At 45.8% G+C, this 15223-nt stretch overlaps 1 protein-coding gene across 4 annotated transcripts in view; it reads right to left on the bottom strand.

Moving 5' to 3' along the window:
* Positions 1-15223, bottom strand: part of tbc1d5 (TBC1 domain family, member 5) — a 165753-nt gene that overhangs the window by 90809 nt on the left and 59721 nt on the right. For all 4 annotated transcript variants that reach the window (XM_084313094.1, XM_084313096.1, XM_084313097.1 and 1 more), the window contains 5 exons: positions 7505-7623; positions 6474-6525; positions 5783-5891; positions 5254-5343; positions 1056-1130 (listed from right to left, as the gene is read on the bottom strand). In XM_084313094.1, coding sequence (XP_084169220.1) covers positions 1056-1130; positions 5254-5343; positions 5783-5891; positions 6474-6525; positions 7505-7604 — 426 coding nt within the window. In that variant the 5' untranslated portion in view covers positions 7605-7623. The remainder of the gene's footprint in view (positions 1-1055; positions 1131-5253; positions 5344-5782; positions 5892-6473; positions 6526-7504; positions 7624-15223) is intronic.

Here is a 15223-nt window from a genome sequence, read left to right as displayed (position 1 = left end):
CCACACACGTACTACTGACCCCCTCATCATGGAGAGGGAACAAGGCCCCACACACGTACTACTTACCCCCTCATCATGGAGAGGGAACAAGGCCCCACACACGTACTACTGACCCCCTCATCATGGAGAGGGAACAAGGCCCCACACACGTACTACTGACCCCCTCATCATGGAGAGGGAACAAGGCCCCACACACGTACTACTGACCCCCTCATCATGGAGAGGGAACAAGGCCCCACACACGTAGTACTGACCCCCTCATCCTGGAGAGGGAACAAGGCCCCACACACGTACTACTTACCCCCTCATCATGGAGAGGGAACAAGGCCCCACACACGTACTACTGACCCCCTCATCCTGGAGAGAGAACAAGGCCCCACACACGTACTACTGACCCCCTCATCATGGAGAGGGAACAAGGCCCCACACACGTACTACTGACCCCCTCATCATGGAGAGGGAACAAGGCCCCACACACGTACTACTTACCCCCTCATCCTGCGAGAGGGAACAAGGCCCCACACACGTACTACTGACCCCCTCATCATGGAGAGAGAACAAGGCCCCACACACGTACTACTGACCCCCTCATCCTGTGAGAGGGAACAAGGCCCCACACACGTACTACTTACCCCCTCCTCCTGGAGAGGGAACAAGGCCCCACACACGTACTACTTACCCCCTCCTCCTGGAGAGGGAACAAGGCCCCACACACGTACTACTGACCCCCTCATCATGGAGAGGGAACAAGGCCCCACACACGTACTACTTACCCCCTCCTCCTGGAGAGGGAACAAGGCCCCACACACGTACTACTGACCCCCTCATCATGGAGAGGGAACAAGGCCCCACACACGTACTACTTACCCCCTCATCATGGAGAGGGAACAAGGCCCCACACACGTACTACTTACCCCCTCCTCCTGGAGAGGGAACAAGGCCCCACACACGTACTACTGACCCCCTCATCATGGAGAGGGAACAAGGCCCCACACACGTACTACTTACCCCCTCCTCCGGGAGAGGGAACAAGGCCCCACACACGTACTACTTACCCCCTCATCCTGCGAGAGCGGGTTGTTGACGACCAGGTCCTGCTGGCCAGCAGCTTTGCGAGGGTTGGTGATGTGCTGAGAGGAGAAGCCACAGCGGCAGTCAGTCTGAGTATCATCATCATCTTATGTATGTTTATTTGTTTGTTTATTATATGGATCCCAATTAGTCCACACCCATGGGTGAAAGACTATTCTTCCGGGGGTCCGAACACATAACTTAAAACATGGGAGTAATAACAAAACAATAAAAACATTAAAAAAAAAAACTTTAGCTTAAGTACATTCTCAATATCTGCAAAATCACAACACAAAAAGGCTCCAACCACAAATACAATACTAACTAAATAAATCAATAACTCAACTGTATTTCCTTATTCATAACAGCGTTTTTCAACTTTTTCGTGAAAATAAATTTGTTGCTGATAATCATTATATTCACAGGTATACAATTCCAGTATGCAGCAGCTCTATACATTACGGTTCTCTTAAGTGCATTTGTTCTTGGAGCTTTTTTCCCTATGGTTACAGTAGGTTTTAGTGAGTTTTTCCTTACCTTCGCGTGGGGTATGTCTGGGAGTGCTTGCATTCTTTCATTTATTTGCATTCATCTAAATTTTTTTGGACCTTATGGTGTTCTTGTTCTGTTCTTGACTTATTGTTATGTTTTCTTCTTGACTTGTTTAAAGAAGACCTGTACGGCCCATGGGGACATTAACGTGTGTTGTTGGGCCTTACAAATACATTTGATTTGATTTGATTTGATTCTTGGTAGAGGTAGAGTAAAAATGCAGACCTAAGGCGTGTCTGGTGACATAGCCATGTCTAGTATTTGGTGGGTTGTAGTTCTGACCAAAGACTCAGGTTTACATACTTTACAAATATATTATATATATTTTTTTAATATTTATTTTTAGCATTTTTACAGCTTATCATGGTCACAGGACCGACAGAGGAGAGGGAGAACGGGAGAAGATGTGGTGGAGGACATGCGATAAATCCGTCTGTGAGCGGGAGGCGAACCCGGGTCGACCGCGTAGGTCTGCATCGCAGTATGCGGTGCGCCACTGGGGCGACCCTATATACTTTACAAATATTAAACAAAAATGTCTCTCAAATCAGTGTCTCAGCATGGCATCTGGGGAGCACTAGGGGTCCTTGTAGGAGTTCCAGGGGGTCCCCACAAAAACAGGAGATAGTTTAACGTTTAACACAACTATTTCATTCACTATTAGTTAGGGCATGGGAGATTAATCAAGTTTCAATTATTACGATTTTGCAGGGGTGTAAAGTACTTGAGTAATTGTACTTTGTTACAATAGTTAGGTACTGTTTTGGGGGATTTGTACTTTACTCAAGTATTATTAGGTTTGTTTACTTGTACTTTTACTCTATTATATTTCAGAGAAAAAAAACACACTTTTTACTCCTTACATTTAAAATGCAGACCTACAAAGTACAAATCTCACAGGTCCATCTATTTGAATTAGTATATTTGTTTCTCTGGCCGAACTAACGTTAACGTTATTAATCATGCGGCCGCACTTTATTTAAAAACAGCCAATCAAATCCGATCAATGGAAAATGAACCCGCCCATACCCATGCTGATTGGTCCTTGTGCAAGACTAGAAAGTGGGGATCTTTGATTAACACTATGACGACCGGTGCGGCCCGGCGATTTAGGCCAGCAGAAAGTAAACAAACCGATGTACTTTCTAAGAGCTTTATATATCATTTATAGTATTGCTATCTGTCCATTCTCATTGTCACTTGAGTGCATAAACCGTGCCTTCATAATGGCTTAAGAAAATTAAAATCCATCGGTTGGTTGTCATTTTATAGCGTCGTGAATATAAGGTATAACGCACTTTTCGTCTAGGCTTTTCTGCAGGAAGCTAGATAATAGGCTAAACGTTGGTGCCGTTATATCAAACGCCATTTCTGCTGTATATATACGAATGAAATAAAACAGACTGCGTAGCATCCGGACTATTACAGAGCATCTATGGATGAAATGGGGGCGGCGGGGAACGCCGATTACTATTATTGATCCGCAATACAGTGTGCGTTCAATATAGCATTTTCATTGACCGATCACGTTACAAAACAATGTCCAATCCAGCTGTAATTTGGGGTAATATTATCCTACCGTCAGGCCATGTGATCGCCGGCAGCATTTCCTCACCAGTCATCGGATTCTGGTAGATCGATATGCACATTGGCTAATCATAAATCCCATTATTCCACGCTGAAAAAAACGCTCGCCAAGTTGATCCAAGATGGAGGATGTTCGGCTGGGATCAAGGAACTATGATCCGCCCACAGAACTGCATTTTAAATTTTTTTTTAGATTCACATAATGATACTGCAGTGGAGCGATGGCGCCCCTAAGCGGGTTTGGCCGGTACTGCATGTTTCGAAAATCAAATATGTGAAAAGATGCTGGTAGTGGATCGGGTACCTAAGAAGCGTTATAAATATGGAATAAAACAATAACAACTCGTCACGTATATACTCGTGGCTCTGGTCCACAACGCTCTTTTTCAAAACACGTATATACTCGTTCTCGGACGGCATAGTGTTAAACACCTGCTATCAGAAGAATAGACAGTCAGAGTGACTTTTACTCAAGTGTGTTTTAGCCAGATACTCTGACTTTTACTCGAGTACGATTTTGAGACGGTACCCATACTTTCACTTAAGTATAATTTCTGGGTACTTTTTACACCCCTGCGATTTTGTCTTCACACAATTATGAAAACAAGATCATCGAGATAAAACAATTATTGTGCCACATGGCGCCGCATTGCTCTCATTGTGTCTGGTCATGTAAATACAGCGGTGCGCTCCACCCGCCCCCCCCCCCCATCGAGCCCAAACCACGGTGCGTTTCTCCAGTTATCTTGAAACGTCTTTGGTAACTTGTAGAAGACGACAGAAAGACAGCCATTGGTCGAGAAGAAAGGTAAAACTAATTCAGTCGTCGTCATATGATGTTCTCAAATCAGTGAGTAATCGTGTTTAATAATTGGGGCCGACAGTGGCTCGGGAGGTAGAGCAATCGTCTGGTAATCCGGAGGTTCCCAGGGTTCAATTCCCACTCCTCCCGGAGCAGCGTGTCCATGTGTCCTTGAGCAAGGCACGTAACCCCTAACTGCTGTGTGTGAATGTGTGAGTGAAAAATGTGAGGAACAAATCGTAAAGCACTTTAGATAAAAGCGATATATAAAATATTCACCATTTAATTGTGATTTCATCAATCAAAATAGACATGGTTACGATTTTTGCCATAATCAAGCGGCCCTACTACAAGTTAGTAATCACTCTAGGTATAAACGCTCCGTGTAAAATATGATGGTGTTGGTATTATGCATCATCTGAAAGTCTGGGTGGCGAGGAGTGTAACGACACAGACGCGGGCCACGCAATGATTGGCGTTGCTATGGTGATAGAACGTGCACTGGGTTCACCCTCACCACTCTGACCTTCAGCTCGGGGAAGGGGGACCGCCGAGGCAGAAACACGAAACACGTGGCTCATACCTTACAGAGAAGGTAAAGATGACTTTGAACTGTTGAACAGTAATCCAGAACTATTTTATTGCACTGTAAAACATTTTTTTAATCTACTCTATTCTACTATTTTATTGCACTTAGGGATGGGCATTTTAAAGAAAAATCCAGAGCGATTGATCGCATGCTATACTCGATTGATCGTGTATTACTTGAAAATAATTTTTTTTTCTATTAGATTTTTTTTCTCTATATTTTTTTCATTTATTTTTTTTTCATTCACGTATATGTTTAAGGAAACCAACAAACAGTTATAATCTTACACATACATGTGAAAAGATATGTAAAAAAATAAATAATTCATATATTTTTTCATTTTGATTTGATTTTTTGATTTTTCTCATAGCTACGAGTAATCGATTACTTACGCCCATCGCTAATTGCAGTGCACTATTTTACTCTGTCTATTTTATCTTACTATTTTTATTATTGTCTATTTAAAACTGAATCAAACCATAAACAAGGTGGCCTGTTAGATCCTAATGTGAAAAACTGTGATTTTATATGTCTGCACTTTATGTGCTCATTTTATGCCCGTCTTTTTTCTGTTGTGAAGCACTTTGAGCTGCAGTTTCTGTATGAAAGGTGCTATACAAATAAAGTTTATTATTATTATTATTATCCTCACCATTTCTTTGATCTTTTCATAGCGGGCGCGGACCTCGTTGGTCTGGTCGATCCACTGACTCTTGTCCTCTGGTAGAACCTCCAGGTACAGCTGGCAGACGACAGACAGGGTTATTAACTGCACACAACCCAGGGAGAAGAATACACCGCTCACGGAGGTCCCTCACACACACACACACACACACAGAGAGAGACACTCGACAGTCTCACAATATTAGAGGGCTTTTTGTAATAACCAGGGTTTCCCACAGGGTCGTAGGTTGTTTGTAGTAGCGGAAAGAAATGTGTACATGCAACGCAATAAGTCCTTCTTGTGTTATTTCATCAGTTCTGGGGGGAATCTATTTGTGGTGGGCATGTCTGATATTGGCGGTGGGCCGCCGGAAATAAGTCTGTATAGGTAACTGAACACTCATTTCCGAAACATAGATCACAAGGTCAATTCAACCGATACGATGGCAACTCGAGGGACGGACCACCCCAAGTCACCCTAATCGAACACGGAAACACTGATGATGGATCCGCTTCACCTTCCAGCACACGCTGCGAAACCGGCTGCTCCTCAATCGGCCGTTGATGCCCGCCTGCCGGATCCTGGCCAAATAATTACTGTTCAGGAACAAGTCATCCCATTCTTTCCTGCAGAGAGAGAGATGAGAAAGAGGGTGGGTGGGGAGAGGGGGATGAGAGGGAGAGAGGGGATGAGAGAGGGGTATATGGGAGAGGGGGGGTGAGATAGAGAGGGAAGGGTGGGTGAGAGAGAGAGAGAGAGAGAGGGAGAGAGAGAGAGAGAGAGAGAGAGAGAGAGAGAGAGAGAGAGATGAGAGAGATGAGAGACGAGGAGGGGGTTAAGACAGGGATGTATAATGTTACCATTTAGTGGCATGAATAAAACCATTTTAAAAGGAGTGTCCATGTGCAATGGATAGGATTGGGCATGTTGTCCATTTTGAATGATTGTGTTCATAAATTATTTTAATATTTTCCAATAAATTAAACCTTTTTTCAAAAGGACCTCTGTACATGTATTTCTATTTTCTAGGTGGTGGGAGTGGTTAAGGTTAGGGAGGAGGTACAGGAGGGATAGGGAACGAGGATGGGGTTTGAGATTACCATGTCAATTACCATGACAACATGATCAAACATTCTACGGTGTCCATTTCAAGGCAAAGAAACGACAAAAAAAACTGGCTATTCGTGAATTTACCGATCAACACTTACCTGTATGACAGGAAGGTTGATTCTGAGAGACTGCTACTGTCAAGAGATCCTCCTGTAAAAAACACACTTAGTCTGAGCCACAAGGGGGCGCAAATACATGTTGAAGAAGTGTTTCCAATGTGTTTTCAAAGGGGAAACAACTGTGGCCATAGAAAACAAAATGCTTCCAATATAACTCCTCTGACAGGTACCACAGATAATGGTAAGAATAAACCTGGCCAATCCACTAATAGCCAACCATTTATCAACCCTGTATCTAGGGCCTCGTGTCCTTGCCTACATGTGGGATGATGAGACCGACTGAAAGGCAGAGGAAAAGTATTAGGAAGTGTAATCTAGCCTGCAGGTGAACACAACACAACACTCTAGTCAGTGCCGTCTATCAACAACATCACCGTGTATATTCATCAGATCGACAACATTCCGCCCCCCCCCCCCCCCCCCCCCCCCTCCATAGCTTTCCCCCGTCTGCATCTCCATAATCCCTCTCTCGTGCCGTCCTGTCAGGCCGTTTCTATGGTTATTCCCTCTTCATTTACCGGTCAGAGCATATTGGTCCCTCAGATCAGCCGGCCTTCTCTCTACCCCCCAGGACAGAGCCTTCCTGCCTTCTCTCTACCCCCCCATGACAGAGCCTTCTCCAGGGCCTCAGATCTACCTCAGCCTGCCTTCTCTCTACCCCCTCCCCCCCAGGACATGTGTTTAGCGCAGCAGCTCAACGCAGGTAGGGGGCAACAAAGTCATGTGATTCAGTGGGTATTGCCGATTGGCTCAAACACGGTATGTTTCTAAACAAGATACCCGTCTATAAGCAGGTCTGGGAACAGTTTAACACGTACGGCTGCGGCTCTTATAAACAAGATACCCATCTATAAGCAGGTCTGGGAACAGTTTAACACGTACGGCTGCGGCTCTTATAAACAAGATACCCGTCTATAAGCAGGTCTGGGAACAGTTTAACACGTACGGCTGCAGCTCTTATAAACAAGATACCCGTCTATAAGCAGGTCTGGGAACAGTTTAACACGTACGGCTGCGGTTCCTGTTGAAGTTGTTGAGGGGGTCGAAGCCCGTCTCCTGCTGCTCGTCCGACTGGAGCGGGTGGCGGGTCTCGAAGTTGGGGTGCTGCATGACCGCGGGGCAGCCGGACCTGGAGCAACATGAGAGACAGACGGGTTAAAAAAAGAAAGGGGGATTCTCATTGAAAGGATCTTTAACCATGTTTGCGAAGACCTGGAGACCCTTTATCAGCTACGCACAGAGCTCTTGGGTGGGGAAGGTGGGGGTGCGGGATGGAAGAGGGTGGGAGTGTTGTGAGCTTATATGTTTATGTTTCTATCTATTCATTTTTGTTTATTTAATTTATATTAGAACACAAAGAGGGGGGGGGGGGGGGGGTCCAGAACTGACAAAATGTGTTTAAATGCTTGCACTGCAACAGAAATAAACACATGCACCTCGGCCCCTGGCCTTCATCAGTGTTTACCACCTTTTGTTAGACACATGCGTTTGTTTTGCTGTCTGCCGCCGTGTATTAAAAACAATTAGTAAAACGATCATTTAAAAAGGCAGTTCCAGGAGAGGTCCTCTGAGATCATTGACGGTACACAGTGTGAGAAGAGCATTTATGCAGGTGAACACCAGGAAGGCTGCTGGCCCAGATGGTATAACAGGACGCATACTTAAGTCCTGTGCCAACCAGCTTGCCCCGGTGTTCACCGCCATATTTAATGAATCCCTGGCGGAGTCAGTGGTCCCTGCCTGCTTCAAGATGTCTACCATCATCCCTGTACCGAAGAAACCCTCCCCAACATGTCCAAATGACTACAGACCGGTGGCACTCACCTCTGTGGTCATGAAATGTTTTGAGAGGCTGGTCAAGGACCACATTTGTGCCTCCCTCCCCAGTGATATGGACCCTATGCAATTTGCATACAGGACAAACAGGTCCACTGACGACGCGGTCTCCCAGGTACTGCACAGCACCCTCTCCCACCTTGACCGTCAGAAGGGGGGCTATGTGAGACTGTTGTTCATTGACTACAGCTCAGCGTTCAACACCATAGTCCCCACCAGACTGGTGGACAAGCTGATCGAGCTGGGTCTGAGCTCCGCCCTGAGCGCCTGGGTACTGGACTTTCTGAGTGAAAGACCCCAGGCGGTCAGGGTGGGGGGTCAGACCTCCAACACCATCACCCTGAGCATCGGGTCCCCCCAGGGCTGTGTTCTAAGCCCCCTGCTGTACTCACTCTACACACACGATTGTGTGGCCAAGTTCAGCTCCAACTCCATAGTGAAGTTCGCAGACGACACGGTGGTGGTGGGGCTGATCTCGGACAACGACGAGAAGGCCTACCGGGAGGAGGTTGAGGTACTGGAACGCTGGTGCCAGGACAACAGCCTGCTCCTGAACATTGGTAAAACCAAGGAGCTGATCGTGGATTATAGGAGAGGACAGCAGGAGACACACACACCACTGATGATTAACGGGGCTACCGTGGACAGGGTGAGCAGCTTTAAGTACCTGGGGGTCCACATCTCAGAGGATCTGACATGGTCAACACACATAGACACAGTAGTAAAGAAGTAAAGAAGGCGAAACAGCGCCTCTACCACCTGAGACAGTTAAGGAAGTTCAGAGTATCGGGGAAGATACTCCAGTCCTTCTACTCAGGAGCTGTAGAGAGCATCTTGACCGGAAACATCACTGCCTGGTATGGAAACAGCACGGCACAGGACAAGAAGGCCCTACAGAGAGTGGTGCGCTCAGCCGAGCGTACCACGGGTATTGAACTACCTCCCCTGCAGGTTCTATACAACAAGAGGTGCAAATCCAGAGCCTGCAGGATAATGAAAGACCCTCACCACCCCAATAACAGCCTGTTCCAGCTGCTGAGGTCAGGCAGACGCCTGCGAACCCCAGCTACTAGGACAGAGCGGCTTAGGCTCAGCTTCTTCCCCCAGGCCATCAGAGCCCTGAACAATGAACATTGAGTGCCACAGAACACTGAACTATCCACACACAAGCACACATGAACACACACACGACACGCACACTGTGCACGCTCACACACTAGCAGCCACTTAACACTTTAACATGAGCGGGCACACACTCATGCCGCACACACGCACACTTATGGCCAAAAGGAAAGGCCACTTGAAATTAGAATAACAGGAACAGTGTATTGCACTACCAAAGCTACCTAGCATGTCCTATATGCTCTGTAAATAACTATGTACAGATACCGAGATGTCACACCATGTTACCTGTTACCCGTTTATTGCACAATGTTTTTTTTTTATTGGATTCTATTATATGTTGTACCACTGTATTGCACATCGTTGCGGGCAAGACCACCCGCATTTCATTGTATACTTGTATGCCGTGACAATTAAAACTCTTGACTTGACTTTGGCTCTAGTCTTCCTGAAGTCCACGATGAGCTCCTTGGTTTTCTCTGTGTTGAGGGCCAGGTGCTGGACCTCCTCCCCATACTAGACAAACTCATTGTTTTTGATGAGGCCCACCACCGTTGTGTCATCTGCAAACTTGATAACGATGTTGGTGCCATGAATAGGAGTGCAGTCGTGGGTGAAGAAGAGGGAGTAGAGAAGGGGGCTCAGCACGCAGCCTTGCGGGACGCCTGTGTTCAGGGTGAGGGTGGAGGAGGTGAGATCGTCTATCCCAGTGGTCGGCAACCCTAGGCACACGTGCCACCATTTTTTTTTTTTTTTACTTCACTTTTAATATTTTGCACTAGACTGTTGTCTCATTTATCTTGATGAAATCCTCCCACAGGTTATTTTTTGTAAGTCGACTCTTTTGCACACCCCTATGACATGTCACCTCTTGAACAGCCATTGGCTACACTTTTTTTTAATTTAGTTTGATTGAGGTGTGTGGGGCCTCCCGCTCGCATTTCCCATTGTAATCACACACAGTGCCGCGGTTGCGTTCTGCATAGTTGTAGATGTCATGATGGCAACCCCGCTAGCTAAAAAAGCTAAGGTAAAGGAGCTTTATGTGTGCTTTATGTTTGGAAAATGTTCTTAATGAGGTTATGGCTACGGTGGCAACGATTGTTAACTTCATAGTTAACTTAGGGCGATATGGAAAAAAATCATATCGCGATAACGATATGATAATGTTATCATATTTCTCGATATCGCTAATTAATTATCGAAATTGTTATAAGTATTAAACCTTTTTTTTTTTTTTTTTTTTTTAAACAACAGATGTATGTTTATTTTGCAGCAATTCTTTGTCTTTGCCGCCATCTTTAGTGTTACATCCCCTCACACTCCAGTTCTCAGGCTGCAGCTGGTTTAAAAGCGAAAGTAAACCGGCTTCTCTGCTGGCTGTGGCTCCAGGGGAGTTGAACAGTTCTGGCTCTGCTAGTTTCTTTTCGATCTTTTGGCGGTTTCAAACTGTATTTTAAATTAGAAAGCAAACAAAATAAATGGACAAGAGAAAAAGAAATCTCAATTTGGTCAGTATTGTCATTTGGACAAGCAAAGCCATTACTTTAAGTTGCAGGCAAGAAAGACAAGTCTGTCCACTGTCTCTGGTTTTAAAACTGCCCTGTTGCAGGTCAAAAAAGAAAAGAAAAAAAAATCAATTTTCTTTTAATTTCGATATCGATTATTAAAATATATTGCGATATTTATCGTTATATCGCCCAGCCCTGAGTTGACTGCTTGAGGAAATACAAAGCTTGCATACAAAGATGTCCCGCTCTACTCTGCGGTTAGGTGGCTACGCTGTGGAAAAGTGTGTCGGCTGCTTTGAGAAAAAAAGGCCAAGACTACCCAGAACTCGAGGACGAGAAGTGAAGTGGGTTGTGAAACTGATGTTTCTCACGGATATTACGTGACACGTCAACGAGCTCAATCTCCAACTGCAAGGTGCAGGGCAGACTGTTTTGGACATATTTCGGAGTTCATAAGACGATTTGGGGACAAAGCTAAACAGGAATCACATCACACTGACTGGTAGGAAGCGGTTTATTTTCCTACACATGAGTTTGCATGTGAACATGAACTTGAATGTGCATATATAGAGCATACGTGCATATATGTGGCATGTTCATGCATGTGCACATGTATGCACTTACCTGGGATTGATGTGTTTTTAGAGACTGAGAAACAACCTTATTTTATTGGAGATCTGTCCATAAAGACTAACTCTCTCTCTAGCTGCCTGTGCTCTGTGTGTGTGTGCGTGTGTGTGTGCGTGCGTGTGTGTGTGCGTGCGTGCGTGCGTGCGTGCGTGCGTGTGTGTGTGTGTGCGTGCGTGCGTGCGTATGCAAGTGTCGGGCTAGGGGAGCCGTCCACCTTGTATCGTACACAGGGAACAAAATAAGTACCAGCCAACCGCCAATGGCTGGTAAAAAATCTGCCTGGCTGGTAGTTTTTAAAATCTACCAGCCAAATGGCTGGTGAGTCAAAAAGTTAAGTTTGTTCCCTGAGAGCAGAGCTACACAGCAGTGCGCCTATTTTGCGAGCCGAAATAAGTCTGTGGTTTTTTCTTCTTCTCACAACGGGTCAAATGCATCTAACATGCATTGCATCGTCGCCATTCCTTTATGCCCACATCGCCCGAAATGAACGTTATGTTAGCGTAAGCTAACAAGCTAATCCTGATCAGCGGCAGAGCCATAGAGAACAGCAGACAGTGTGGACTGGGGAAAGGGAAATGGGGGGGGGGGGCACTCTCCCTTTCTCTGTGTGTGTGCGTGCGTTTGGAAAGACGATGAAGTCACTAGTCAGGACTCAGGAGAGGAGTATATTGTAGTAAACTGAGGATTACTGAGGATGCACAGATAATGTTGATATTCAAATATAAAAAGGTTTCGAGAGGAGTGGAAGTTTGAAGACAGACTAGACTACAATATGATGCGGGGTGGTGAGTTGAAACAGTGTGTGTGTCCCCGACCCCACTTCTATGTTTCAATAAATTATTTGCATTTAAAACTATTAACGCTGACTCATTCCTTCAGTCCACTCAAAATTATGCTAATATTCCTTATGTTGTTTATGATATTAATTGAAAATAGCATACGAGAGTATTATATAGTAATAATAACACATGGCGATATACTAAAAAGCAATTTAAAATTTTTGGCTGGTAAAAAATCTGCCTGGCTGGTAGTTTTTAAAATCTACCAGCCAAATGGCTGGTAAGTCAAAAAGTTAAGTTTGTTCCCTGATCGTACACTTTAATCGTACCGCACGATTGCTTGGAAACGTGAGCTACGTCATGTCTGATTGATTGAAAACTTTATTAACAGATTGCAGAATGGGTACAATACAGTACGGCTGCTCGACATTAGCCTGGTAACGTGAGTGCTGTCATGTTAACGTTAGCCGCCTCAGTTAAACCTTGCGACACCTTGTTAGATGAGGCTTGCGAATCCCCCTCGTCGGATTCCTCTTTTTTTCGTCTATTCTTCGCTCAAAATAAAAATGAATAGGCAAATGCGAGTGAAATGGTCATCTCATGTATGTATGTAGCCGTCTCCATCGCTTTGTTTCCCCCAATTCAGATTTAGGGTTATGTATCTCGAGGCTGGAGCCAGCATGTCCTCTTTTTTGGAAATCAAAATATGGTCACCCTAGGATACAACCATAATAATAATATGGTTAATAATAATATAATAATAATGTAAAAATGATCATTAAAAAGACCTGATTATGAGATAAAAATGTGTCTTTAAAATGCGGTTACGATGCATGTAGCCTATATGGATGGAATATTGTTGATATGGCACACTAGTTAACAAGAACATTTCAAACTGGCACTTCATGTCAAAAAGGTTGGCAGGGAGCGCAGCCTTGGTGGGGGAGAGAGTGAGGGGTGGGAGGTTGGCAGGGAGGGCAGCCTTGGTGGGGGTTGAGAGTGAGGGGTGGGAGGTTGGCAGGGAGGGCAGCCTTGGTGGGCGCCTCCTGGTTGTCTCTGTCAAAGCGGGCATAAAAGTTATTGAGCTCATCAGGGAGGTAGAGGTCAGTGGTTGAGGGGAGAGTTGTTGGTGGGTTTGTAGTCTGTGATGGAGGCCTGGATGCCCTGCCACATGCATCGGGGGTCAGAGTTGTTTAAATGCTCTTCAACCCTTAGCTTGTGGCTGTGCTTGGCTCGCTTGATTCCCCTATTCAGGTTAGCCCTGGCTGCACAGTAGGCCTGCATGTCACCAGATCTAAAAGCAGTGTCATGTGCCTTTAGTAGTGATTCGGACCTCTCCGTTCTGATTGGGGAATGTAGTGATCTGTTTAAGGGTGGCGACACGTCAATGTTGGGAGTTGATGTAATCAACAACGGAGGAGGTGTAGGAGTCAATATAACTTGTCTCCTCTGGTTGGGCAAGAGACATGTTCGTGAAATTTGGGGAGCACAGACTTTAACCCTTTCACTACCACACTACAGAAGGTTAACCTTTCACTTACCGACGGTCTGTAGTGTGGTAGTGAATGGGTTAACCTTCTGTAGTGTGGTTGTGAAAGGGTTAACCTGGTATAAAATTGGACTGGTAGCTCAATACCACGGTCATGAATCCTGTTATTAAAAGGAAGACGGCAACATTTGGGGAAATTAGCTTACGAAGATAGATACCAGTTTCCTCTCTGTGCGTTCAGCTATCTGGCTGCACGTTAGCCTAGCTTAACACAATGAATGGAAGTGGACAGTGCCGGTTAGCCTTTGGGAGAGGTGTTAGTTGGACAATGCCTAGACTAACCGGCACTGTCCGCTTCCATTCATTGTGCTAAGCTAGGCTAACGTGCAGCCAGATAGCTTTCTACTGAAGGCACAGAGAGGAAACTGGTATCTATCTTCTTGTCTCTGGAGAAGACGGTATGCTAATTTCACAAAATGTTGGTCTGTGGGGCGGCTAGGTGGTGTAGTGGGCAAGGCGCTCGCAACCAATGCAGGAGACGCTGGGTTCGAGCCCAGCTCTCCGCATTGCTATCAGCTTGGCTGGTCGTTCAGACTAACACAATTGGCAGTGTTAGGGGTGGGAAAGCTGATGGGTGGGGATCGGACGTTGTGGACAGCGACTCCTACAGGTCGGTTGGTGCGCCTGCGCAGCAGAATCAGGAAGCGACGGGGGCGGCGTGTCCCTCCCACGCAGACCCCCGCCGCTGAGAGATCGCGCTGTGCAGGTGAAAAGATGCGACGGCTGCTTCCTCGAGTACCGGAGGGGACACGTGATGTAATGCTTCGTCCACATTGCAGCCGGCTTGTGGGAGGCATGGCCTAACAGCGTTCGAGACAGGGGAGGGTAGAATTGGACGATACGAAATTGGGATGGGAGGAAAATAGAAAATGGGGAAAAAGGTAGATAAAAAAAAAAAAAAAAAAATTGGTCTGTTCCTTTAACACATTGTGCGCCATAAACTGCGTAAGTCGTTATTGCCCGCCATGCATTGAACGCCAACAACGGCGTAAATCGTTTTTGGGATCGATATAAAAGAAATTCGCCATTGCATTCATAATTCATCCAGCCTCCCTCCGGACTGCAGCGGCAGCCTGTCTGAGATTGCAACGCCTCAATAGCGCCGCCTGGTGGATGGTCAGGCGAGTTACACTCACGCCAAACCGGAAGTGGCGATCGGTGCATCGAGGAAATTCCTCCGCCAGAGATATATTGTGGCGTGGATCAATATACACACTTGAGTGCATTTGGATTGCTTTCGAAACGCAATAATCAATATGATTTCGGCGTTTATTGCGCCATACAAACCGGAAATGGATCTAG

The sequence above is a fragment of the Notolepis coatsorum genome (genome assembly GCF_963971535.1).
Source record: "Notolepis coatsorum genome assembly, chromosome: 4".
Lineage (NCBI taxonomy): Eukaryota > Metazoa > Chordata > Actinopteri > Aulopiformes > Paralepididae > Notolepis > Notolepis coatsorum.
Note: the sequence above shows the minus strand (reverse complement) of the source record. Positions and strands in the feature narration are given on the sequence as shown.